The following is a 27172-nucleotide window of genomic DNA, read 5'->3' as shown; positions in this document are numbered from 1 at the left end:
AAACTAAACTCAAAATGGATTAAGGACCTCGGAATCAGACCAGAGACCGTGCATCTTATAGAAGAAAAAGTAGGTCCAGAGCTTCAACATGTTGGCTTAGGACCAGACTTCCTCAACAGGACTCCCATAGCACAAGAAATAAAAGCAAGAATCAATAACTGGGATAGATTCAAACTAAAAAGCTTTTTCTCAGCAAAGGAAACTATCAGCAATGCAAAGAAAGAGCCTACAGAGTGGGAGAAAATCTTTGCCAATCATACTTCAGATAAAACACTAATCTCCAGAATCTATAAAGAACTCAAAAAACTCTACACCAAGAATGCAAATAATCCAATTGACAAATGGGATAAGGAAATGAATAGACACTTCACAGAAGAAGATCTACAAGCAATCAACAAACATACGGAAAAATGTTCAACATCTCTAGTAATAAGAGAAATGCAAATCAAAACCACCCTAAGATTCCATCTCACCCCAATTAGAATGGCGATTATCAAGAATACAAGCAACAACAGGTGTTGGCGAGGATGTGGGGAGAAAGGTACACTCATACATTGCTGGTGGGGCTGCAAATTAGTGCAGCCACTCTGGAAAGCAGTGTGGAGATTCCTTAGAAAACTTGGAATGGAACCACCATTTGACCCAGCTATCCCACTCCTTGGCCTATACCCAAAGGACTTAAAATCAGCATATTACAGAGATACAGCCACATCAATGTTCATAGCTGCTCAATTCACAATAGCCAGATTGTGGAACCAACCTAGATGTCCTTCAATTGATGAATGGATAAAGAAACTGTGGTATATATATACAATGGAATATTACTCAGCCATAAAGAATGATAAAATTACGGCATTTGCAGGCAAATGGATGAAACAGGAGAATATCATGCTAAGTGAGATAAGCCAATCTCAAAAAACCAAAGGACGAATGATATCGCTAATAAGTGGGTGATGACACATAATGGGTGGTGGGAGGGGTTAGTGTTAGGGTTAGAGTTAGGGTTAGGGAGGGGGGCAAGAATGGAGGAAGGAAGGACTGTATAGAGGGAAAAGAGGGGTGGGAGGAGTGGGGGGGAAGGGAAAAAAATAACAAAATGAATCAAACAGCATTACTCTATGTAAATTTATGATTACACAAATGGTATGCCTTTACGCCATGTACAGAGAAACAACATGTATCCCATTTGTTTACAATAAAAGAAAAGAAAAAAGAAATACAAAATCTAAAAAAAGAGAATGTTCTGTAATAAAAAAAACTTCCTAAAACAAAAAAACAAAAACAAAAACAAAAAAAAACCCAGAACTAAATAGCACTACTGGTAAATTCTACCAAACATTTAAATAAGAATCAACATCAATCCCTCACACTTTTCCAAAAATATAGAAAAGGAAGGAACACTTCTCAACTTATTTTATGAAGGTAGTGGCAAAACCAGGCATACACTTTATAGAGTTGGAGGGTGGCTTTGTAGTAGGGCATTTGTCTCACATCCAAAAGACCCTGGGTTCACCCCCAGCACCAAAACCAAACAAAAAACAAAACCAAATAAAACTCCTAAATCTATTAGTATGTTTACTATCAAAAACATAGAAACTAATAATTGTTGGGAAGGATGTGGGAAAATTGTAAAACTGTAAGAGCACAGTGAATAACTTAATGCCACAGAGCTGTATATAAAAGGATAAATTTCATGTTATATATATCTTAGCACAATTTAAAATAACATATAAAACTATAACAAAAAACTACAGACCAACATTCCTATGAATATGGACATGAAAATCTTTTAACAGTAAAATGGTGAACCAAATTCAAACATATAAAAAGGACTAATACACCACAACCAAGTGAAATTTATCCCAGGAATCATTTTTATGACCACAAATACAAAAAAAAAAAAAAAAAGTAAACAAGGTCTCTGTAACTTCCAATAATACTTGACAGCAATGTGAACATGCAAGGAATTTAAATAGCTGTGACTATAATTTTTATACAAAAATTAATCAATATATTATACCAGAGTAATAAGACAAATACCACAATACTTCAACTGAGGCAGAAAAAAAATTCATAAATTCCAACATCTTTTCATAATAAACAAGATTCAACAAACTAGAAAGAAAAGGGATCTTTTTTTAACTTCCCTAATCCAATGAAAGAATCTACGAAATCACCTACAGCTAACATCATACTTAATTATGAAAAACTGAATGCTTCTAAAGTTGAAACAAGACAAGGATGTTTGCTCTCACAGATTCCATTCACCATTATATTGCAGGGTCTAGCTAAGGCAGTTAGGCAAAATGAGAAATAAAAGGCATTCAGAATGGAAAAGATAAAATTACTTTTAATCACTGACAACTTGATTTTACATACAGAAAATCATGAGGAATCCACAAAAATAACTACTAGAACTAATGAGTTCAGCAAGGTTGCAGAATACAATATCAATTTACAAAATTCAACTATATTTCTATACATTAACAATGAACAACCTTAAAATAAAATTAAGAAAATAATTCCATTTACAATAACATTAAAGGGTAAAATACTTAGGAAGTAAAAGATTTGTACATTAAAGATTGCAAAACATCCCTGAAAAAAAATTAAAAGAAAACCTAAATAAATGGAAAGACATGTCATGTTCATGGACTAGAATGTAATATTGTTCAGATTTCAATACTCCCTAAAGAGGTCTACAGATAAAAAGTAATAAGCATGAGAATTCCAACTGGCCTCTTTGCAAAAACTGACAACCTGATCCTAGAATTCACAAAGAAAAGCACAGAATCCTTAGCAGTCAAAATAACAGTGACAAAGAAAAAGTTACAGGATTCATAATTTCCATTATTGAAACTCACTAAAAAGCTATAGTTATCAAAACAGTGTGGTACTACACTGTCAACTGAGATTCCACAAATGAAATCTTGTATTTACTGTCAACTGATTTTACAACAAGGTTACAAGACAACCTAATCTTTGACAAAGGCACAAAAGCTATTCAACTGGAGCACCTTTTCAACAAATGGTCCCAAGATGACAGTACATAAACAAGCAAAAGAATGAAACTGGATTCCTATCCCATACTACATACAAAAATTCACTCAAAATGTAACATAAGAGTAAATCTTCATGACTTTGAATCATGTAATTATTTCTCAGAAGAAGGTGAAAATTAGATAAACTGAAGGTCATCAAAATTTAAATGTTTGTGCATCAAAGGTCACAAGAGTGAAAACAGAATCTAAAGAATGGGAGACAGTATTTGTAAATCATGCATCTAGAATATAAAACAAATCTAGAATATAAAACTTAAAATCTAGAATATAAAAGAATTCTTACAACTCAATTAATAAAACACAAACTACTCCATAAAATATGGACAAAGCATTTAAATTGATGTTTCTCCAAAGGTATATATGTGGTTGATGAAAAGATGCTCAGCATCATTAATCAGTAGGAAAATGCAAATCAAAATCACCTCAAGATATTACTTCACACAAACAATAGGATGGCAAAATAAATAAATAAATAAATAAAAAGACAATAACAAGTACTGATGAGGTGGATTAACTAGAATCTTTATAAATTGCTAGTGGAATTATAAAACGGTACAGTCACTTTACAAGACAATTTAGCAGTTCCTCAAAGATGAATCATAGTTACCAAAAGACACAGCAAATTCTACTCTAAGGTATACACCTAAGAGAAATGAATACATGACCACACAAAAACTTGCTGATGTTTGCAGCAGCACTATAGTTAATAATCAAAAGGTGGATGGAACAAAAACATTCTTCAAAACCAATTGCTAGATAAACAAAACGTGTTTCATTCACACAACAGAATATTATTTAGCCTTAAAAATTAACGAAATACAGACACATGCCACAACACGAACGAACTTCAAAAATGTGCTACAGCAGCCAGACGTGTAAGGTCATATACTGTATAATTCTGCTTATATGAAATGCACAGAAAAGGCAATCCATAGACATAGAACGTAGACTAGTGATTGCCAGAGAATGGGGAGGAGAGTAATTGCTAATGGGTATGACAGGTATGAGCTCTCTTTATGGGGTGATGAAAATACTCTAAAATTAAATGGTCATGAGAGCTGTGCACTGAATGAACACTTAAGGGTGAATTTTATGATATGTGAATTATATCTCAATAAAGCTGTTACTAACAAAAATAAGTAAAATAATTAGTCATTAAATATATATGAATATATGAATATATCTAAGAATTTCAAAACACAAGAGTTGTACTTAATAGCCCGTAATACAAATATAATACCTATTAACATTAAGACAGTCAAACAGCAATTTAAAAAATAATATACTTAAGACTTGACAAGGGAAAAGTAACATTTACCTGCTAAGCAGTTAATATTCTTGGTCTTAAAAAGGAGGAAACACCTCACTACACCCAAAAAAAAAAAAAAAAAAAAAAAAAAAAAATGGAGGGAAGGAAAGACATGTAATACCTGAGAGTCAATAAATGATACAGGGCATAGCAGCATTACATTTTGAAAAGGTTGCTGCCAACACAGAGAATTACAGAAAAGGGGAATTTGTGATATGAACCCATATTTAGGTTGGTTTAATACTCTGAGTCAGAGACATCATTTGGAGTAGAGCCTGAGCCTGTTTTTGGCAAAAATCACATATTGAGCAAATGAGCACTCATAAAACAGCTCCCAAAAACCATACAATATATTAGGTTTTTAATAAAAACTCTGGAATGTAATACACTATTTTCTTATTAGACGTCAAATCCAAATGATACAAAAGTACTCATTAATAATCACTGATTCTAAATTGATTAGAAATATATTTATCAAAGTTCTGCTACATTCTAAACAAGAGGCTTAATGCTGGGGAGAGTAGTGAGATAAAGATGCAATTCTTTACAGAAGAAGACAATGAGGAAGTACAGAAATGGGGGAAAGGGTGAAGGGCACACCAGGTTAAGAGTCCTCCTGCACCTGCAGTGCTACAAATATATGTACACAGGTTTGTTATATGATGTAGTTCAAGGTAAATGGTACTTGAGGCAAAAGGTATAGGTCATATTTCAAACTCAGTACTACTTTACTTTTCAAGAATATTCATTAACAAAACCTTAACACTTTTAGCTTTTTTGGCAAAATCTTTACTGCTTATCCATCAATTTTGTGTAAAATTTTAAAAGTTGCTTTTTAAAAAAATATTTTACATTTATATAAATCCAGCATTTATTAGAGAGGCACAATTCTGACGGTAAGGCAGAAGAGAAATGAGCTTGCTAACAATTCTTTTTTTCTTTTTTTCATCCATTTCTATGTGGTGCTGAGGATTGAATCCAGTGCCTCACATATGCTAGGCAAGCACTCCACCACTGAGCTACAATCCTAGGCCCTTGCTAACAATTCTTGAATGTCCCTTTTAACTAAAAATAACTTTCTAATAACACTAAGTTTTGTGTATTGTCATCCAAGAAAAGTAATACAGATGAGTTAATGTGTTAAATTATGATTTCTGAATTGGCCAATTTAGGACTAAAATTAAAATAACATTGCTGAATAAATACTTATATATATCTTCAGTATTTTAGGCTATTTTCTGAAGATGTAATTTTTGTATGACCATAAATACAAAAGAAAATGTAAACAAGGAATTCATAACTCCTATAATACTTGACAGCATCATGAACATGCAAGGAATTCAAACAGCAATGATTAAAACTATATCTGTTCGATAACTGTTTAGTCTAAGGCTTATTATTTACTTATTTGTGAGAACAAGACAGCACTGTTATTGGAACTGAAGTTTTCAAGGGAAATTGATAAATGCTGGCATTGTATGTATAGTATTTCTGTATAGTGATTATCACCCTCTCCCAAACTTAGTAAAGATTTTTATATTTAACAAAGGTAATTTTGACAATAATATTTTCTGCATAACTTTTACATTATAAATTATAATTTAAAATGTTCATATATGTCACTACCCATTATCCAGAAACAAGCTTATTTGAAAAATGCAAATGAACCAACCTAAATATAGCCATTATTCTAACTGGGTTTTTAGAACACAAAAAATATTTACCTGCATATAAACTTTAAAAGGCCAAGTTATAGCCCTGGTTTACCTCCCTCTTCCCCCACCAAAAAAAATCATCATGTAAACTTATAGTTAACAATATAATTTAATATTTATTTAGAAAACTATCTTCACTGAGTTTTTAAAAGGACAACAAACTGCTCTTGAACTTGATAAGGATGAATTATTAAATTTAAGCCTTCTTTGCTGAGAGAAGTAAAACGGACTTTGGGCGGTACCCATGCTTGTTAGTAATGATAAGTTCCTGTCTGCTCACTGACTTCACAAATTCAGATAAAGAAAAGAATACGAATTAATGGATAAGAAACTGACAATGTCGCTTAAAGTTTAATACTAAACTCAATTACTGAACTATCCTACTAGCCAACAATGTACTCAAAGAACTTGTAAATTTCTGATCAATGTATAAAAAATGAAGATGGCAAATTGATTTCTCCATGATGATTTTAAAAGGATTTGTCTATTAGTTAAAAAAAAAAAAAATAGCTCTATATGTCAAATACTTAAGGAAAAACATGAACATTTCATTCCAAGTTACAATTTACAATAACTTTCATTAAATCTTGAGATTGTTAGCCTTATGAAATATTTTTCAAACCAATTCAGTAACAGTTACATGCAGATCTGATATTCCTTTTGTTATTTCGGACTAGCAAAAATAATTCCTAAAATACTACTTCCTGGAAAAAGAAGAGAAGACGGATAAATTAATGTACAGTCCCCAAGCTATTAACACACTGTGTCTCAAGTTTGCAAACTGTTTTCCTGGAATGCCTTTTCATTCTATGTTATAAACAATAAATAATCTCCTAACTATTCTACAAAGGTTGACATTTCTTGAGGTCCCTGACTTTAACCCTTGCTGATTATTCATGCATTCAGGATATTAAATACTAAGCTTTTCATGAGATATTACTTTGTAATTCAAAGGTATCTTAAATAAAGAATTTATTCTTTCACTTGGATATAAGATTTGGGTATTAACAGATCATTGATCTCAGCAACAAAAAAAGTAGTTAATTATAGTCCCAATTTTCTCAGGACAACCCCAGTGACAGGAGTTATGTTGGACTTTCAGTTTTAACAGATGGCAAGGAGGAGAGAGATGGTAAAGGAGACTTAGGACAATTAAGATGAGAGTACAATGAGTGGGTGGCAAAGGAAAACTAATATATCCAGTAAGTACCTTGTTACTGTTTCAGGCAATGGACAGGTACTGTAGAATTGTGTGTATGTGTGTGTGTGTGTTGCAATTTAACTTTTCCCAAAACTTCATGAAGTAAAAACTATCATCCTCATTTTTTGGATAAGCAAATAAACTGAGGCTCAGGTAACGTTACTGACTCAAAGTCATATTTCTTATGGTTACCTAATAACAATAACCACTCTTGTTCAGAGTGGAATACAAATTTAAGTTAAGACTTCCTCAAATCTGAGAGTCTATATTAATTATACAATTCCTCCAAAACTGGGCAGAATGGCATTGCCTCAAAAAGCAGCACTCCAGAATGGGGCAAAATGTTTTACAACAAACAAAATTTATACAATATACCCACAACCAAGATTTAGGGAGATAAAAGAATTACCAATTAAAATTTTTCCCAAAGCCCTATTTTTTAATCACTAAAACTTAATATAGCATTCTACAGAGATAAGGGATTACTAGCACAGGCAATTAGTGTCCATGCTTTTTTTTTTTGGGGGGGGGGTACACTGGAGATTGAATTCAGGGGCACTCAACCACTGAGCACATCCCCAGCCCTATTTGTATTTTATTTAGAGATGGGGTCTCACTGAGTTGCTTAGCGCCTCACTGTTGCTAAGGCTGCCTTTGAACTTGCAATCCTTCTCCCTCAGCCTCCCACGTCACTGGGATTACGAGTGTATGCCATGGCACCCGGCAGTGTTCATTTTAAATTTTGTTGTCCTTTAATTTCTTTTATTCTGTGTTCCTGCACAACAGATCTATCTAAATGCTGATTCTGTCATCACCACTAGCTAGTTGTGTGACTTTAAATAAAGATTTCTGAATCTTTCTATGGGCAAGAATTTTCCTCAATGAAAATAGTAGTACCTGGTTTGTGGGAGTAATACTGAGATCAAAGAGAACCCCGATAGCCTGAAGACAATAGTAAACAGAAGCCAGACTCCATTCGAGCTTCAGGTGAAAGCTTCTGTCTTTGCTAGACTGTAACTTTGGGGCCTTAAAGATACTTCAGATGTCAACGTCCACAAAGAAGTAACTCAGAATTTCCTCTCTGACCTGTTTATTCTCTAATATTTCCAATATCTGAAATAGTGTTATCTTGCCTATGTTATCACACCATGCCACAATGATTCCATCTCTGAAATTTCTCCTCAACAGTCTCACTTGGCCAAGCACTGCTTTAGTTGAACTTCAATATGTGTGGCTTGGATTGCTGCAACACTCTCAACTGCCCCACCTGTGCTTCTCCTGACAAATTGCCACTAGAGTGATCTTCCTTAAAAAACAAACACACACACACACACACACACACACACACACACACACACACACACCTGACCCCATCACCCACCTGTTCGGAAACCTCCATTTGCTCCCAGCTACCTATCAGTACCGAGAGAATAAAAACAAGCTTTTGCACTGGCATGCAGGGTCCTTCCCCTCCTGCCACACCTCCACACACTCATCTACCACCTTCCTCCAGTTATATGAATCTCTCAGTCCTCTGCATACACAGATCCTGGCATGAAACCATGCACAGCTGAATGCTTACAAGGCCCTTTTCTCAGCCTAATAAATTCCTACTTCTTCAAAACCAGTTCAAGTACAATCTCTTCAGCAAAATTTTCAAGATTCCTTCAAGCAAAGTAAGATATTCTGTCTTCTATTTTTATACAAATTCCCACTATTTTCCAGAGGCTGTGAACACACTTATGAATAAGACAAACACATTCTGCCTTCGGAGCTTGGAAATACCCTATCAGGAAAGAAAACAAATAAGAAATTACAACTTCTTAAAGGCAAGATGCTATTCTAAAAGTGCTGTGAAAGAACATAAGGGTATCTATTCAGTATTTAAAAAGAAAATCCTGTCACATATTACAACATGAACACAGCTTGACGATGTCACACTAAATGAAATAGTCAATCACAAAAGCACAAAATACTGTATGATTCCACTTATATGAGGTATTTAAAGTAGACAAACTCAAGGAAACAGGGAGGTGGTTGTCAGGATGTGGAGTTAGTGGTAAATGAGATGTTTAATGGATACAGAGTTTCAGATTTTTGCAAGAGAAAAAACTTCTAGAAAACCCTTTCACAACAAGGTGAATAAATTCAATGCTACTGAATGCTACTAAAGATTAAGAAAAGATAAACTATGTGTTTTATCACAATTAAGGAAAAAACGGTCAAAGGAACCTAGTACATGAAAAGATATTTAAGCCAAATCCCAAGGAAATATGCAACTTCTTCACAACAACATGTACAGGGCTTACACAAGGGGGTTAATTCTCAGTCCTCAGCTCACCTGCCTCATCGGAAACATTTAACACAGTTAAACAGAGTCCTCATCCTTGACAGACTACCTTTACTTGGTTTCCAGACAGCGCCCTTACCTGTCCTCCCCACTCTATCCACTCCTCAGGCTCCTTTTGCTGGGCCCTCATTTCCAGTGTCTAAACACTGAAGAACCTTCAAGGTCAGACCCTTCCTCTATTTCACCTAACCTCCCTACTGCCGAGCTCATGGAGTCTACTCTACTGTAGTGTTTTTGACCTGGTTTTCATTATCACCTCCCCAAAGAGTCCTTTCAGACATTTTTTTCTCTCTGAAGGCCCCACTCCCCATGAAATTAAGGAGTAAGGAATAAGACAGTGTTGGACAGGGTTGAGCTCTGGTGTAATTCATTGCAATATCTAAGATTTTTTTTACCCTCCCTCAAGAACCAATTTTGCCCCCCTTAGTAGTGACATTACCCATGCTAAAAATGTGTGATCAACTGGTTTTAGAAACTATCTCTAAGCTGAAGGATTCATATTTTACTTCTAGTGTAGACCTGTTCTTCGGACTCTAGGCATATATCCAACTCCCTTTTTGACAGCTGCATTTAGGATATCTAAGAGGCCTCTTAAATTAACATGCCCCAAAACAAACTCCTAATCTTTCCTACCAGATCACGTTATCTCCCTGTTTAAAACCTCCAGTACCTTCCTCATTCTAACCAAAAGTTATCAGCAGTTAAGGAGCTGACTGCCCCCCCATCCACCATTGAATTCCAATGATCTTTTTTCCCTGTTGCTCTTGAAGCATGCCAGCTCTGCTCCTACCCAGGTCTTTGCATCAGGCGTTCCTTCCACTTAACAGAAATTGACCAAGTACTGTCTACTGCCTGGTATTCTTTTTTTTTTTTTTTTTTTTAAATAAAGTATTAGGGAATACAGACCTACTCATTTGTTTACATATCATCTATGGCTATTTTCACATGACAGCAGCACAGCTGAATTGCTGTAAGACTACATGGCCCACTGAGCCTCTACAGACAGGTTTGCCAACATCTAATTTAAGAGCACACTTCCCTCCTACAACGTACCTTCTTCAGGCCTTTGTTCAGACATGACTTTCTCAGTGGAGCCTTCTCTGAATAATTTATTTAAAAAACAGCTCTGGTCACACCACCCACTCAGGTTAGCACACTCTTCCTTCCTTCCTGCTTGATTCTTTCCATAGTACTTATAAACATGTGACAGCCTACATTTTACTTACCTGGTTTCTTGTCTGACTCCCTCACTAGGATATAAGCTCCATGGGGGCAAACCTTTTGCTTGTTGTGTAATCTGTACTAGTCTCTGACACAGAGCAGGTGCTCAATAAACATATGGTGAATGAATGAGTGAATGTTAAACACAGAATGAAAACGAAGGGGAAGAGATCTCAGCACAGAGAACTACATGCTCAGGTCCTACAGAGAATGTGGATGTTTTAAGACACTTACTTCTATCCCCATAACATTAAATAATAAAATTTTATTAAACTTCTTTTATTTACAAGTTTGGTTTCCCAATTAGATTACCCTATCAATGGGAGGAGCTGTAATTATCTATTCTATTCCAATGTCTACACTTTTATTTGATACCTAAAGCCCTTGTACAACATCTCTAGCAATATCCCAGAACCTCTGCTTAAAGAGATCTAGTGACTGAGCGCTTAGGTCATTCTGTGACTGTCCGTTCCCTTTTACTGCAGATCAAAAGTTCAACTGAAATCTGCCTCCAAGTCATTATGGTTAATACCTACCTGACCACGGTTAGATGAATGTTATTCTGTGAACCTTCACTTCCTAGTGAAAGGAGAATACCATTTGCTGTGTGCTAACTGCAAAGAGTTTTGTGAACACTGAATAAAATAATGTATGTGAAAATGCTCTGTAAACTTAACTTCAAATAAACAAAAGTAAAGTGCTCCTGTGGTTATCTAAACGGCTCTTTAAAAGGTTATTCTGCAAATATTTTACTTAAAAGAGTAGAATTTCAATGAAAGCATTTCTGAAAACATCTTTTTAAAAAGATACTTCATGTTCTCTCAAGAAATGTTCTTTCCCACATTTTCTAATTAATGCACTCTAGTTGTACATACTGATGGGAGCTGTTGTTACATACTTGTACATGCACACAATATACAACAGAACAATATAATTTGGCCGCTATCACTCCTCAGCACTTCCCCCTTGCCTCTCCACTTCCCAAAACCCATTGGTCCCTTTCTTCTACTAATCTCCCTTTGATTTTCAGGAGACCCCCACCACCGCACACACACCCCTTTTTCTTTTTCTTCTTTTGCCTCCACTAAGCAGTATGTTCTAACTTGCCTTAACCTTATAGCCACAGAATAATTGGTCAAGCTTAACAAGAAGATTCAAAGTGAAAGCATGGAGGATGAAGGTGGGGAAATGAAAGGGAAAGAAAGCAAGGCACTGAAGTTTTTGTGTGTGGGAAGAACACAGAACTGAAAGTCAAGAAATGTGGGTTTAAGTCCCATCATTAGCTGGGCAGTTTAGATCGAGGGTTCTGAACCATGCCTGCTGACATTTTAGGCTGGATAATTGTTGAGGGGACTGTCCTGTACATTGCAAGACGTATAGCAGCATCCCTAGTTTCTATGTACTAGGTAGCAGTAGTATCCCTTTAGTTGTGACAATCAAAAAGATCTCCAGACACTGCCAGATGCAAAACTTTGTATCATCATACCTCAGTTTCATCTTTAAAATGAAAATGTTTACCTATATAGCAAAGATCCAGTCTGGCTCTAAAAACGCTAAAATTCTATAAAAAATAAAAATAAAATTATTTAAAACGCAATCTTAAGCCAGGTGCAGTGGCTCATCTCTTTAAATACAGCAACTCAAGAGGCCAAAGCAGGAGAATCGCAAGATTGAGGCCAGCCTGGGCAATTTAGAAAGATCTTGTCTCAATGTAAAATTTTAAAAAGGGCAGGGATGTAGCTCAGTGGTACAGGGCCCCTGGGTTTCACCCCCAGTACTGCACCAAAAAAATAAAAATAAAAAATAAAATAAATAAATAAATAAATTTAAATCTTACTAAGGGAAAACAAATCATAAAATGAAAGAAGTTAATATTTTTGTTCAGTTTTCCTTACTACCCTATCAGGAAATAATACTTCCTTGTGTATTTAAAATGATTCAATCATAATTTTAAAAAAAGACAATAAGAAAATTGGGTTAAACTTCTCAACAATGTCAATGTCTAGACTAAAAAGATACATCACTATAGAATACAGATTAAAGAAACGTGATAATCAAATGCAACACATAATCTTTGATCCAATCCTGGATTATTTTTTAAAAAGGCAATAGGGAATATTTTTAATACAACTAGAAAAATCTAAATATGAACTAATTAATAAATATTTATTGCATTAACGTGAAATCCCCTTGGTGAGAAAACAGGACTGTAGTTTTGCAGAAAAACATCTTTGTCCTTAGAGGATACATCCTGAAATATTTAGGAATCAAATGTCATAATGTTTGCATCTTATTTTATTTTCAAAAGTTTCAGGAGAAAAGTGTGTCTTTGGAGACAGAGGAAAGAAAGAAATGTGACAGAATGTCTCTTAAGTGTTGAATCAAGGGAAAGGGTATGCAAGTATTCATTGTATTTTTTCCCCCAACTTTTCAGTAGGATGGAAATGATTCAAGATAAAAACTTGGGGAAAATACATCTAATATATAAATCAAATTATACCAACTTTGGATTTGCAGCTGGCTATTTCTAAACACTTTACTTAGTACTTTTATTCAATTCTCTTCACTCTGTCAGAATCTCCTTCTACAGCCAGAGACCTTATAGGGACCAGCAATTCTAAAAAAGCAACACAAGTAATCTCATCTGGGGCTGGCCCTCCTTTCCAACTCTTCAGGAAGGAAATACTATGACCTCCTTGAAAGTAGGAGCTATACGTTGGTTCTCCCAGGTCAGACAAGAGTCAAAGACATTTGAGTATTTGTTCAGTGTTGAACTAATGGTTATTATACTGCTATAATAATTTTCCTCCTCCTACTCCCCCCCACACCTTTTTATATTGGGGTAAGAAAAGAGAAGGGGGAAATCAAGTGTGTCAACAGATTTACTTCAAAATACACTCTCTGGATTAATAGTAACATCAATAATCATTATTTTAGAGATAAATGAAACAAAAAATATGGCAATCTAAAACAAAAGCAACACTAAAATTCATTCCTGTTTTAATTAGAAATGACAATCTTGGCAAATTATTTTCTCCTTACTGAACCAGAGCTCAACTAAGTCATGCAACAAAGCTGTATAGAAACAGACTGGTAAACGGTCCTACTAAAAACTAAAAAAGGATTCATTCATTTGACTTGTAAGTGTCTATTATGTTCTTTCTTGTGTGCAATATTTTTCTGTGAGCTAAAGAAAACACATAAAGCAAAGGGAAGGGTATAGAATACCTAAGCTCAAATTTAATGTGTTATGTCCAGAATTGAGTCAATTATAAAGACAATGGCAATAATTGTTTTAAAGTGCCTTTCCACAAATTTTAATGCTAAACATCACAATAAAATATGTTAATAGACTACCAAAAAAGAAGTTACCTTCAACCTGCAGTGTAAGGTTTTAGGCAAGATTAGCTTTAAGATTAGCTTTTTGTACATTTGATATACAAATGGAAGAAATATTGTTTCTCAATGATGATGCAAACTACATATTTACCAGAACTGACTCATCCATTTAACTTAGCATCTCCTATGTCAAGTGCTACCTTGGACTTTATGGAAAACACAGGTAACCAGACCAAGCCCTCAAAGGAATCAAATTCAGTAAGATGACAAATAGCAGAACAGAATCAATATAATGGAATAAAGGCTATGTAATGTAAGGGTTTCTACTCAAATTCAACAAGGGACTTCTAACTAGGAGGAGGGGAGAACAAATGGGAGGTAAAATAATGGGAAGGTTATGCTCCATCAAGCCCCAAGAGAAAACCAGGAGCAAAGTGATTAACAGTACACACGGGCATGTCAGCCTTTAGAGTCTAAGGGGACTTGCAGGATTGAAATAAGGAGATGTTCTTAACCCATCCCTGCCAATGCAAGTATGTGTTAAAGCTACTTTGTAGAGAAAGGATAAAATGCAGGATCAAGTTGATGCCACATAGAGCTATGGATTAACTCCTAGGGTCCAACATGGCAAGGGTTGGGGAAAGAGGAGGGCATGCCAAATAGGAAAAGGGGCACATGCACAGATATGGACTCATAGAAGGATTTGCCATATTTTAAGGCTAGTTTTTAGAAGTGTTCTCCAAGGATTCATCGATACATACTGTTTTATTTCTGCACTCATTAAAATATACATCTAGGCCAAGTGTTGGTTTTAATATAATAACTTTAAAGATGTTTAATTTCAAACCTGCAAGTGTATAATATACCCCAGATGGTATTTGTGAAAATGACTGTGTTTAATACATAGAGAACAAAAAGACAATTTTAAGGAAACAAAGTGTATGTCATGTCTGAAACAATTATTAAATTAGGCTATTTATTTCAAGAGATTTGTAAACTAACTCTCAAAGCGTATTTTAAAGCACTCAATACCCATGTCAAACTGTGCACAGACTCAGGCAGTGAGTGGGGTAGTTGTCCAGGAACGCTAAGTGGACAGCCTGACCCAGCACTTTACAGGTGATGGCGGCTGCTCTGCCTCCTCACCTCTACCACCCTCATGAGCTTATGAACAATTGTAAAGGTAAAAAAATGATGAATGAGAAAGGGGGAGGATTCAACGGCAACTATGCCCCCCCAACTCAAACTACAGCTAGCAAAGGAATGGTGATGATTAAAATACACAAAGTTTCTGAGGAAGGATATATTAAAGATGACCTTCAGTCAAAGACTTCCTCAGGTCAGAAAGAAGGGGTGGAAAAGTAAACAAAACACATCTGGAAGGCAGAAGGCTGGATTCCCTTGCTGACTTTGCTAATGAGCCAAGAGTCAAGACCCTCAGCACCCACTGACAAGACTTAACACCCCAAGATGCCATGGTCTCTTCCAGCTCTGAAACAAATCTTTAATTTTAATTCTTAAAGTTAGAACTTTTTGTTTACTGGACAAAGGAGAGGAAATGGCTGGAAATATAATCACTTTGCAGGTAAATTTTTTTGTCTATAGAGTATATCTTACTAAGTAGCCTTAATATCCTCCCAGATTATAATCACTATGAACTGGGTGAATCCAAGGTCACTCTGCATCATTTCTGAACTTTGATTCTTCTTAACAAATGCTTAGAATTTTTTCCACAGACACATTTCAAATACATAAAATTCAGAGTAAAAAAAGGAAACAGAACTTGCTTGTTATCAGCTAAAGATGTCAATACATTTGACATCTTTACATGCATTTGTGTGTGTGTGTGTGTGTGTGTGTGTGTGTGTATCTATATACAAAATGAATCAATTGTTTTTATTGTACAAAATACAAATATTTGGCTGGGATAATTTAAACACTGAGATTCAACAATACTGGTTGCCCAACAGATATGTGACATTTTCTCAATATACTTTGTCACTTTAGGGAAATAAAGGAGGATCTGTTACTACTGTAATTCATCAAAACATTTAAAAATGAGGGCCATATCATGAGAAGTAAATTTCACAAAATAAAAATTACTATCATTTTCAAAGTATTACTTAGCACAGTCCAATATAGAGTTAACCACAAAAGACAAAATAAACTAATAATAAACTAAGGATTCCTAATGTTACTAATCCCAGACGATTTCCATTTACAGAGTTGTTGCCATTTCCATCATCTGAAGTCTTTCAAAAATTTCCAAGATTCCTCTAGTTTTAAAATATATTTTTTTTAATTATCAAAAGTCATAAGAGATTTTTAGCCTAAAATAAGACTAGTTTCTAGAGTACTTTCCTATTCTGGGAAAAGATTATACAGTTACACTTTTACAACAACAACAACAAAAACCCCAAAACTTCACTGAAAAGGCTAGCACCATTATTAAAAGAGAGGTTGAGAGAATATCAACTTATAAATATTAAACATCTAACAGCAAATAATTACAAATTCTGGACATTTCACATCACTAAAAAAAACACTACTTGGAAAAAATCATCACTTGGTTTCTTGGCAATGGACACCACTTTAGATCAAATTACATTACAAAAAATTCTTGAGGCACTACCCACATGTTTCTGATAGACTATTTCACATTTAACCCACAACTTTTCAAGGGTTCTAGTTACTGAAATCAAATACTATAATTAGATTTAGGGCAAAAGAAAACTACCAGCCTCAAGGCTACAACAGGAAAAGGATGCATCTGATTTGCCCATCAATGCATTTACTCTGGACATCTACCTCAGTGCCCAGCACACAGTAAGTTCCCAATAAAAAATAAAAAATAAAAAAAAACAATGAATGGCTAGTTTGTTAAACAGGCGATTAACTATTCTGATGCTCTGAAGTTTTCAGTATACTGTTGTTACTACTGGAATTTGATATAAACCATTACTCGATATAAATCTAGAGTTTTTATTTGGGAACTCTTCAATTTTCCTTTAATAAAGATAACAGAAATAGTTGTCCCAAAATGTTCAAACAGACATGAAAGGAAGAGTCAAGTGAGTATTGACTCTTCAAGTGGGGGGGGGGGGGGCGCTAACAAGAGCCCAACAACGCCACTATACCACCACTGCAGGTCATAGGAACACAGGTATCAAGGGAAGGCTGTGGTTAGCCTAGTGTACATCTGTACTGGACCAAACAAAAACAAAACCTCTAAAGAGAGATGTTTTCAAAACAGAGTCTCAGATTTCTGGGAGTTTTCAAAGGCTGGAAGATACACCAAAGGTCAATCAAAACACACTGCAGTCATATATAACAAGGCAAAATGCTGTGAGATATTGGGGAGGCAAGGGGGAGCACACAGCATAAGTGCAGGAAGAACAACTAACTAAAAGTGCCCTTAGATTACACTGTGACTCAAATTTGCCAAGTCCTGCTAAATCATAACTTCTCAGTTTTCTTAGTCAGAAATACCTAGACACTATTAAATAACACTGGGCACAGTGGTATACACCTGTACTTCCAGCAACTCAGGAGGTTGAGGCAAGAGGATTGCAAGTTCAAGCTCAAATTAAGCAAACTTAAGTAAGGCCATGTCTCAAAAAGACTAGGGATGTAGTTCAATTTTAAAGTGCTCCTGGCTTCAATCCCCAGCACCAAAAAACAAACTATAAAATAACTAGATAATCAAATATGAATTCTAGATTTCTAAAAGAAAACTCCCAAATATGTACTAGGAAGCAGTAAACTCTTTCCCCCATGCTTCAGTTAGACTAATAAATAAATAAATCTTAATAATTTTTCTCACCAACAACTTCAAGTAATTTTGAAGTCTATGCAAAAATCTAAGAATTATGCAATATTGTCTTTTTAACTACTCCCATTTTAATAGGCAACCACCTGAATCTGTGGTTTGTTATTTAATATGTATTTAACAAAGCTTATAATATTTCTTAAAAACTCGTAAGAAAGCTTTTAAAATTCATAAGAATGTAGTTTCATCATGCCAAAATAACAGTATTAATATTTTAACATCAGCTTATTTTAAACCATATCCATATGACTGGTCCCATAGTTTTTAATTTCTCAAAAGGGTTAATGAAAAAAATGAGCCACAATCTAAAATGCCCACTTTATAGAGGAGAAAACTGAGGATCAGAAAGTTAAATTGACTTGCCCCATAACACAGCTAGCAAGCAACAGAACCCTGAACAGAATCTCCCAAATCCCTGGAATACTACTCCTTCAAATACCATTTGACTTTCTGTTTCATTCAAGATTCTGTTGCCACCCATCCACTTGGTCATCTCTCTACCCAAACAAAAGTCAGGAGTACAAGAGAAAAAAAGATAAAAGAAATAGTTCTGTCTCAAGTCTACTGGGAAGATACTTAAATACCTTTTGTTAAACCTAAATGGCATCATTGTTTTAATCAGTGTATATGCAAAATGCAGTGGGGAAATGTAGTCCTGTGAGATAAGTGTTCCTTAAAGAGAAGTGGCACTTGTGCTAACCCTGAAGAATGAATCAGCCTTAGCCAGGTGGGTAAGAAGCTGAGGAGAGAAGCAAGACTGGAGAAGTGACTGCACCTAACCTGCAAGGGGGACTACAGAACAGGAAGGTGGGAGATGAGGCCAGATGGGTTAGAGACCCTAAAGTAGAGTTCAGATTTTACCTATAGGAGATATGGAACCAAACATCTGTGATCAAAAGTCATCCCATGTTAAAGTTTGTGTTTTCAGGAGATTACTCTGGGGTCACTGAGTTGCATCTGAAAGACTAAAAAAAATGGACATGAACAAAACCAGAGGAGTCTGGGAAGGGGCAGGAAAGCTACTTAGGGTAAGAATTGGAAGGTAGTTCAGGAAGAAAAAGAGGAGTCTCGAGTAACTGAGACCAATGACAGTGGGTGCTGCCATTTACAGTATAGAATATCTTCATATTTTCTAGGAGCTGAAATACATTTTAAATCACTACTAAAATGCTTCACTATAGATTTTCAAGCACAGGTTTCAAAACAACTCAATTTTCAACCCAAATCGACAATACAGAGTGAGAAATGGAAAAGAGAAAAAGCGAAAAAAATGTTGACCTGTTCATGAAAAGCTGGGATCTAAAAGCACACTAAGCAGAAACCAGTCTTGGCAACAAAATATCTAACCAACAAGCCTTTCTGGAAAAGACTAACAGCAGGAAAAAAAAAAAAAAGACTAATAGCATTTTGGAAACCTACTGATAAAAAATGCAATTAATCACACTGATCACACTGTTTATTAAATTACTGCTTTATAAGATACTTTTCACAATTCAGTAACTGGATGGATACTACAGGAAGGGACAATGTGTTGGAACAATGAAGCTTAATTCCAACTGTTGAGCACCTGAGGAACTACTCATCTCTAAGAGGACAATCAAGTCTTCCACTAGGTCCTAGGAAAAGGTTCCAAAGACCGCTGCCCCAGGGCTGAGGCATTCTCATTTCTGAAAGGACTACCACAATAAAATTTTGCCTTGGGCTGGGTTGTGGCTCAGTGGTAGAGCGCTTGCCTAGCATATGTAAGGCACTAGGTTCCATTCTCAGACTTCATATAAATAAATGAATAAAATAAAGGTCTATCAAAAAAAAAAAAAAAAAAAAAAAGACTGGATTTGTGATGGTTAATTTTGAAAAAAAAAAATGCCTTAATTATGTTTGCTCTTTCCTTTGGAACAAATAAAAACAATTCAATTCTACAGTTATATATTCCTTTAGCTGGCTTAAGGTAAGCATCTCTACAAGTAGATTCTATTTCCTTCACACTCAACAAACACATAAGGAGAAATAAAAAACGTAAGCCATTAATGGTAGAAGCCAGATTTCTCACTGTTGGACAAAGAAGTAAACCTGAAAACAACACAAAAACAAAATGGTTATAAAAATACTTTGCCAAAAACTCGCCATGGACATTGTCACTTACTATCAACATGAACTTAACAAAAAAGGTTTATAAGTCAATTGTGACTGAAATTCATGACACTACTAAACAATAAAAACTCCCTCAATAAATATGAAAATGAGAAATACAGGATTAAAGAAACTAAAACTCCCTACAGGAAGGGGAGGAAAGAGAAAAAACACATTTACTCTTCTGAAAATGAAGCTCAACTTTCTTAATGGTCTTCTCAGACTGAACTATCCCCATATTTGAATTCTCTAGGTGTCTGAAGTTTGTTTCTTTATGCATCCAAAGTTCTCTGTTTTTAAAAAACTAAAATCTTGCTAAAATATATTACACATTCCTGACCCTTCTTAAACAGAGCACAGTGTAATGTTTTCTTGGTTGTGACATCATTAAAAATACAGTTATCCTCTAAGGGCTATGACACACAAAAAGCTGTTTCAAACCTATACAAATCAGTTAGCTTGCTTTAAAGTTTCCCAGACTCCTTTATCTCTGAGCTACTACTGTCACTTCTTAATATTGCCAAAGATGCTGCCTCCAAGAGCTCATCACCTCATGTTTGGACTACCACAAAGCCCTTCTAATTTGACAGGAAACCTACTATGAAAATTTATTTGAACTGTCTTTACAAATAAAAGTTTAAAAAATTAGCGGAGCTCTATGGAGCAAGACTGTAATCCCAGAAACTCCAGAGGCTGAGGCAGGAGGATCTCAAGTTCAAGGATGCCTCAATTTAGGGAGACTGTGTGTCACAACAAAAAATAAAGAAGGCTGGGAATGTAGCTAAGTGGCAAAGCACCCTGGGTTCAATCCCCATTACCACAAAATACATATATAGATAAATGAAGTTCAAACAGAAACAAGTAAAATGCATTACATTACATTTATGGGGGTATTTGAAGTGATTATTTATTTATATTTTACTTATTTCTCTTTGGTATTCCAAATATGAAAAGTTTCCTGGAAAACTGAACTCTAGATTTGAAGGATTCTACTAGATCTTTCTAATACTTTCTCTCTTTTTTTTCTTTTTAATACTTTCTTATTAAAAAAATGAAAAAATTTAACTTTCATATTCAGAATCAAATGAATGTCCTTTGCTTTCTGGGCAGTGGTCATACACATATGTAAGTACACGCACATATTTTCCTATTATCTTCTTAGATTATTAAGGCATTACAATATTTACTTTTCCAGTATTAAAAATGGTTTCAAAATTTAGGCTTCCAATATTATGCTATATAAAGCTATCACAATCTACAATGATTTCACTAGAATCAAGCACTTAAGACATACAAAAGGTACTTCCTTCATTACCTTCATTCTAAAAGCAAATAATAATCAGGTAATTACAAGGTGAGAATTCAACCCTTAAATGAACTCACAGTCCTAATTCCCAAAGGAGATACATATAACAATCACAGAGAAATTCTTATTTCAAAAACTAGTTATGTTGATTTTTTTTTTTTTTTTTTTTTTGTACCAGGGATTGAACCCAGAGGCACTTAACCACAGCCACATTCCAGCCCTTTTTATTTTGAGACAGGGTCTCAATAAATTGCTGAGGCTGGCTTTGAACTTTCTATCTTCCTGCCTCAGCCTTGTAAACTGCTGGGATTACAGGTGTGAGTCATTATGTCCAGCTGTTGATTCATCTTTCAGATTTCCTATTTTTTTCACCTACTTTCAAATGAGTTGAGGAATTATTATTATTATTATTTTTTACTCAAAGCCTTTAAACAGAGCCAGACACATGCCTGTAATCCTAGCAACTTGGGAGGCTGAGACAGGAGGATTGCAAATTCAAGGTCAGCCTCAGCAACTTAGTGAGACTGTCTCAAAATAAAAGGTTGGGGAATGTAGATCAGTGGTAAATTGCTCCATGGTTAAATCCCCAGTACCAAAACAAACAAACAAACAAACAAAAAAACCCTTTAAATATTTTTTTAATTTACTAAATCAGGTAAATTACAAATGACAGGTTATGTATTCAAATTTCAAATCACTAATGATTAACTAAAATTTGCTCATTTGATGTTTTATCAAATACACTAAGATTGTTACTAATTTCAGAAGATGAATTTTAATATAAACCTCATATATAACTTCCACTTTCTACCAAAGGGGGGAGGGGAGGGTAGAAATGGGGTAAATCGAAGACCTATTAACTTAATGTGATTTAAACTTCTGTGATATATATACACACACACACACACACACACACATACACAAACGCACACATACACATATAAACATATACATATACATGCACAAATAAGGTACGTTTCATAATTATTAAAGTTTTATAAGATTCCCGGGATACCTGCTTCAGATTTCCACTAACACCCTGGTCAGGATTACAAGGACCAACTTCAGGGCTCTGGAGAGAAGAACCAGGTGGGTAGGTAGCACTTAGTAGTGGCCAGAGGGGTTTCCATTAGCCACAAGGAAGGAGTGATGAGTTCTGACAGTGGGGCTTTAAGATCAGGAGCAGTTATTTAGAGCAGCTGTGAGGTCTCACTCTTGGTAATAATAGAACAGATTCCTATCTGTCACAGAATGGCCCTGAAGTAATGCTATTCAAAATCAAAATCAGAGAGATTCTCAAAGTCCAATTGAGACACGAGAGAGATCAAGAACTATATCAAAATTCAACAGTTCTAGTAAGAACCAAACACAGCTTTTCTGTGATGCTTTACTTAATTGGAAGCTATTAAAAAGGTGGCTTTTTATGCAGTTCCATGTGTTTTGTAGATATCTAGGTCTCTCCAAATGCAATCTTCTTGCTCTACTGAAACAGAAATTAACTTCTTTTACTTTTTCAAATTATGATTTTTAAGCCAAATCCTAATTATAGTGTGGCCCTGAATTACTAAACTGATTTCCCTAATTCATATGACCTTGAGAAGTCACCTCTTGTAAAATGAGAGCCTTAGACTAAGATCTACTAGAATGTAAACTCTATGTTCTATTCGACACTCTATTCCCTGCCCCTGGGTCATGGAAGGCATTGAATGTTTACTGAATGTAAGAATCACTGCTGTTCCCACACTACAAATATAAATAAACCAAATCATTTCTCAGTATGTGTGGTGCTGGGGATCAAACCCAGGGCCTCATGCATGCTAAGCACACACTATACGACTGAATTGTATTTTTTTCTTTTTAACCAATTAGATTTCATTCTATATATTCTCACACATTTTTAAGAACACACTGAAACTGAAATGTCATACATATAAAAGAGAAATACATATAATTTTAAATAAAGTACTAATTTTTAGAAATAAAATTTAGCTGACAATCTTCACTCACTTTTTTACCCTTCTCTTTTCTTCTTTCCCTTTAACTCATTACTACATCTTGTTCTTGGCAGCTGATAGGAAAAGCACAGGCCTGAGTTCTAGCCCCACCTCTTCTATTAGCTGACTCTAGAGACAAGCCACTTCCCCTTTGGGGTCTGAAAGGCTGTATTAGTAAAACAAGGGAGCTGAACTAATTATTAATTTCTAATTTTCTGCTCTAAAAAAACCTGATTCTCCTTTCATTCCACCCATTATTCAAGCCCTGATGCCTTGATTAGGTGCTCACCACATCATTTCTAGACTTGCGAAGTAACAGCAAAGCTTGCCTCTTTTCCATTTTTCCTTGTTATCTATACTGCTACCAAATAAATTCAGACCTAAACCATAAGTTGAGCACAGTGGCAAGCACAATGGCTTTTGATGTGAGAGAGACCTAGGTTCAAATCCAAGTTTTGCTACTAACTAAAATAGTAATATTTCGCTGAGGATTAATAAAATAGATAAAGCACCTAATACAGAGCTGACCTGCTACAGACATCCATAAACAATTCTATTAGATTTTCCAGAATCAAAAGCCTCAATTTCCTACTCTCTACAGCAAGAACAGACAAGCAGCAAGGTGGCAGGCCTGAAGATTTTTTAAACCACAGAAGCAAACTTTGGATTAAATATTCTCACAAGGCTCCCATGTGCCTATCACCCTGTAGGTCTGCCAGGGGCAAGGCAGTCCCAATCACCAGCTCTCTTCCACTCTCAGAAGTAAATAGTGCAGCCTCCCCTAAGTCAAATCTACAGGTCAAGGGGAAAAGAAAAACTGATACTGCTTCAAAAAGAGTCTCTAGATTTTACCTGACTGCAAATTCCTCAGTCAGTTATTCACCTGACAAGACGACAAAAGCCAACCCTGTTAATTGTAAGTCTTAAATGTACAGACAGTAAGCTAATGTTAACATACCACCAAGTATTATAATTTAATTTGATTTTAAATCACAGGAAATTGTGACCAAAAACTAAAATAAAATCTCTTCCATAACAAGGAAACACTGAACTTTGTAGAACTATGCAAACGCCTTCAGAAAAAGCATTGTTTTGCTTCTTGATTTCAAAGCTGGGTCAAAACTGGAAGGGGTGGTAGGGACTGGCAATGAGAAACTAATTTCTTAAAGTGACTTAAGTAGTTACTTAACAGAAATTTTTTAAAATTCCCAAACTAGAAATAAATCTTTACTTTCACATACTAGTCAATGGCACAGCTGAGTTCTGGGTAACAGGGCCATGGAACAAATGTGTCAATGTCTGAAAACCAAAGAAATCTTGTGCAGAAACCTGGGTCTTTTTGAACTGCCTTCTTTTCCCAAGTGCCACCTTCAGCCTGAGCAACTGCTGCAAAAGGACATAATATTACTCAGGAAAAATGCTTTAGAAGACTTAACTCCATTAAGAATTATCCATATTCATTTTCTTGTCTAAAAACATAAGCCCCCTAACTTGAGGTCTGTGTTTTTGAGTGGTCAGGTCAAGGAGATCTCCTGGTTCAATGAATCTAAACAAATTTCCTGCCATGAGCTGCCGTTTTTCTGCAAAGTAATTAATCGTAAGTACTGCTGCTTCTTGTTGTTTTCCCTTATTTTAGTACAAGTCTGTCATCTCCCATGTTCTTTGGTCACATCCCAAATTTAAAAGGCCTAGTTTTCTCCACTCAAAAATCCTGAGCAAGGCCACTAGCTGAGAGTCCCTTCTCAACAGACTCCTCACTCCTATCTCCCGCCCCTCACCCCTGCCCTGCCCCTCTGCGTATCACTCTCTCCTTACCCAGTCTAGTTTCCCCTCATTTCTGACGTTACCTGTGACCAGTACTCCCCCTATCCAGGCTGGGTCCCAGTTTCATGATCCAATTTCAGCCCAATTTTACTGCCTGGTCCCTTCCCAGCTCTCATCCCTTAACATTCTCAGTCCAATCCCCATTACACCCCTTAATACCTACATGACCTTAGTAAAACCGTATTCCTTCAACCCATACCTTATTACAGCTGAGCCTCCTCCCGACTTTTTATCAATTCCTGTCGTTCCTGGCTCCTGCCCAGTCCCTGTTCATTTTAGACCCTGCTCAATGTCCTCTCCTCCCAACCCTTGGCTAAAAACCCCCAACTAACCCCAACAGCCCTCCTCTGACCCTAGCAAAGACAGGCTACTACCCTGGTTGGCCCATCCCACCTTTTCTCTGACTCTGAACCGGTGCTTCACGCAATCCTTCACTGCAACCTGGTGCCACAAAATCTGGGACCCAACCTGGTCTACCAGTACCCATTTCGGACTAGATACGCCAGTCCTTCCGATCTCAGGCTCCAGGCCAATGTCATGCTCCCGTACCGCGGGCGAGCTCTGCACCCTGGTTCCCAGCTCGAACCCTGCCCACTGCGTGGGCGTGCGGAGCCTGAAGCCTAGGAGACCCCTCCCCACCGCGAAGGCTACCCTGCTCTACATCCCCCGAACTCCCCTTCGGACTCCTCCCCCCGGAGTCCCTCTCTCCACCTGACCCCAATTCACCGCCCGCCCGACTGAAGCCGGGGCTCTATTCTCAGTCGGTATACACCCACTCCCACTACAGTCCCCGCCGAATGCTCCCTCCCCACGCAAGCCCGGCGGGGTGTGTCCCCTCCCCACGGGACTCCAGCCCGGCGGCCTCTCCCGCGGGGATCAGGGGCGCCCTCCTCACCTCCGCGTCCACGACCTCGTGGTAGGCGGGCGGGGGGTCGAAGCCGCCCCCGCCTCCGGTGCTCCCGCCGCGGGAGGGGCCGCCGCCGCTGTCCCCGCCGCCGTCGCCCCGCGGGACCCCGGCAGGCCCCGGGCTGGGGCCGCCGCCGCTGTCCATGGGCTCGTAGCCGCCGTAGTCGAGGCCCGGCCGCTCGTTGGTGAGCAGCGCCACGGCCTCGTTGATGTCGTTCTTGGCCAGGCGTAAGGCCTTGCGGATGGTGGCGGGGTCCGAAAAGCCCATGCACAGAAGCGTGGTCATGTGCTGCTCCTCCTCCGATTCCATGGCTCGGGCCTCCGGGCCGCGCCGGCCGGCGAGCGGCGAAGCTGCGGGTCCCGGGCCTGGCGGGCCGCGCGGCGCTCCCTCCGCGCCGCCCCCGCGCCCGAGAGGGCCCCTGAGCTCCTGCCCCGCGTGCTTCGCAGCCGCCGGGCCAGGTTGGGTGCGGGCGTGGGCGCCGCGAGCCGAGCCGGGGCGGTGGGGCGCTCAGGCGCGGCGGTGGCCCGGCCCAGCCCTGCGCGCCGCCATGTTGGCCTGCTCCTCCTCCCGGCGCGCGGCCGCGCCTCCGCTCCCGGAAGCGGCACGAGCCGCGGTCGCCCTGCTCTTCCCAGGCGCGGGGTGGCGGAGGCTGTTTGTTGTTGTTGTTGTTTTTAATAAAGGAGCGGAGGGAGGAGCCCTGCCGCGGAGCGTGTGGAGGGTGAAACGGCTGCCGGGCGGCCGGACCAGAGGCGAGGGAGGGTCCGCCGCCGTCGCCTCCGCCCGCCCCTTTCTCCGGCAACAGGTTCCCCCGGGGCGGGAGGGGCCGAAGCGGAGCGCGGCTGGCTGCGCGGAGCGACGCCCGGGTCCCCCGAGCCGGCCGAGCCTCCGCCCCGGCACTCGGAGCCGCCACCAGGCCCCTCCCGGAGCGGCGCGGCCCGAGACGCCCCCATCCCTGAGGCCCCTCGGCCGCCGCGCTAATCCACCT

General features: G+C 37.7%; 1 protein-coding gene across 3 annotated transcripts in view; it reads right to left on the bottom strand.

The window, feature by feature from the left end:
* Usp24 (ubiquitin specific peptidase 24) overlaps nt 1-26632 on the bottom strand; it is a 140202-nt gene extending 113570 nt beyond the window's left edge. For all 3 annotated transcript variants that reach the window (XM_047538442.1, XM_047538426.1, XM_047538437.1), the window contains exon 1: nt 26176-26632. In XM_047538442.1, coding sequence (XP_047394398.1) covers nt 26176-26496 — 321 coding nt within the window. In that variant the 5' untranslated portion in view covers nt 26497-26632. The remainder of the gene's footprint in view (nt 1-26175) is intronic.
* Between the last annotated feature and the right edge of the window lie 540 nt (nt 26633-27172).

This window comes from Sciurus carolinensis, chromosome 1 (genome assembly GCF_902686445.1).
Source record: "Sciurus carolinensis chromosome 1, mSciCar1.2, whole genome shotgun sequence".
Taxonomy (NCBI): Eukaryota; Metazoa; Chordata; class Mammalia; order Rodentia; family Sciuridae; genus Sciurus; species Sciurus carolinensis.
Note: the sequence above shows the minus strand (reverse complement) of the source record. Positions and strands in the feature narration are given on the sequence as shown.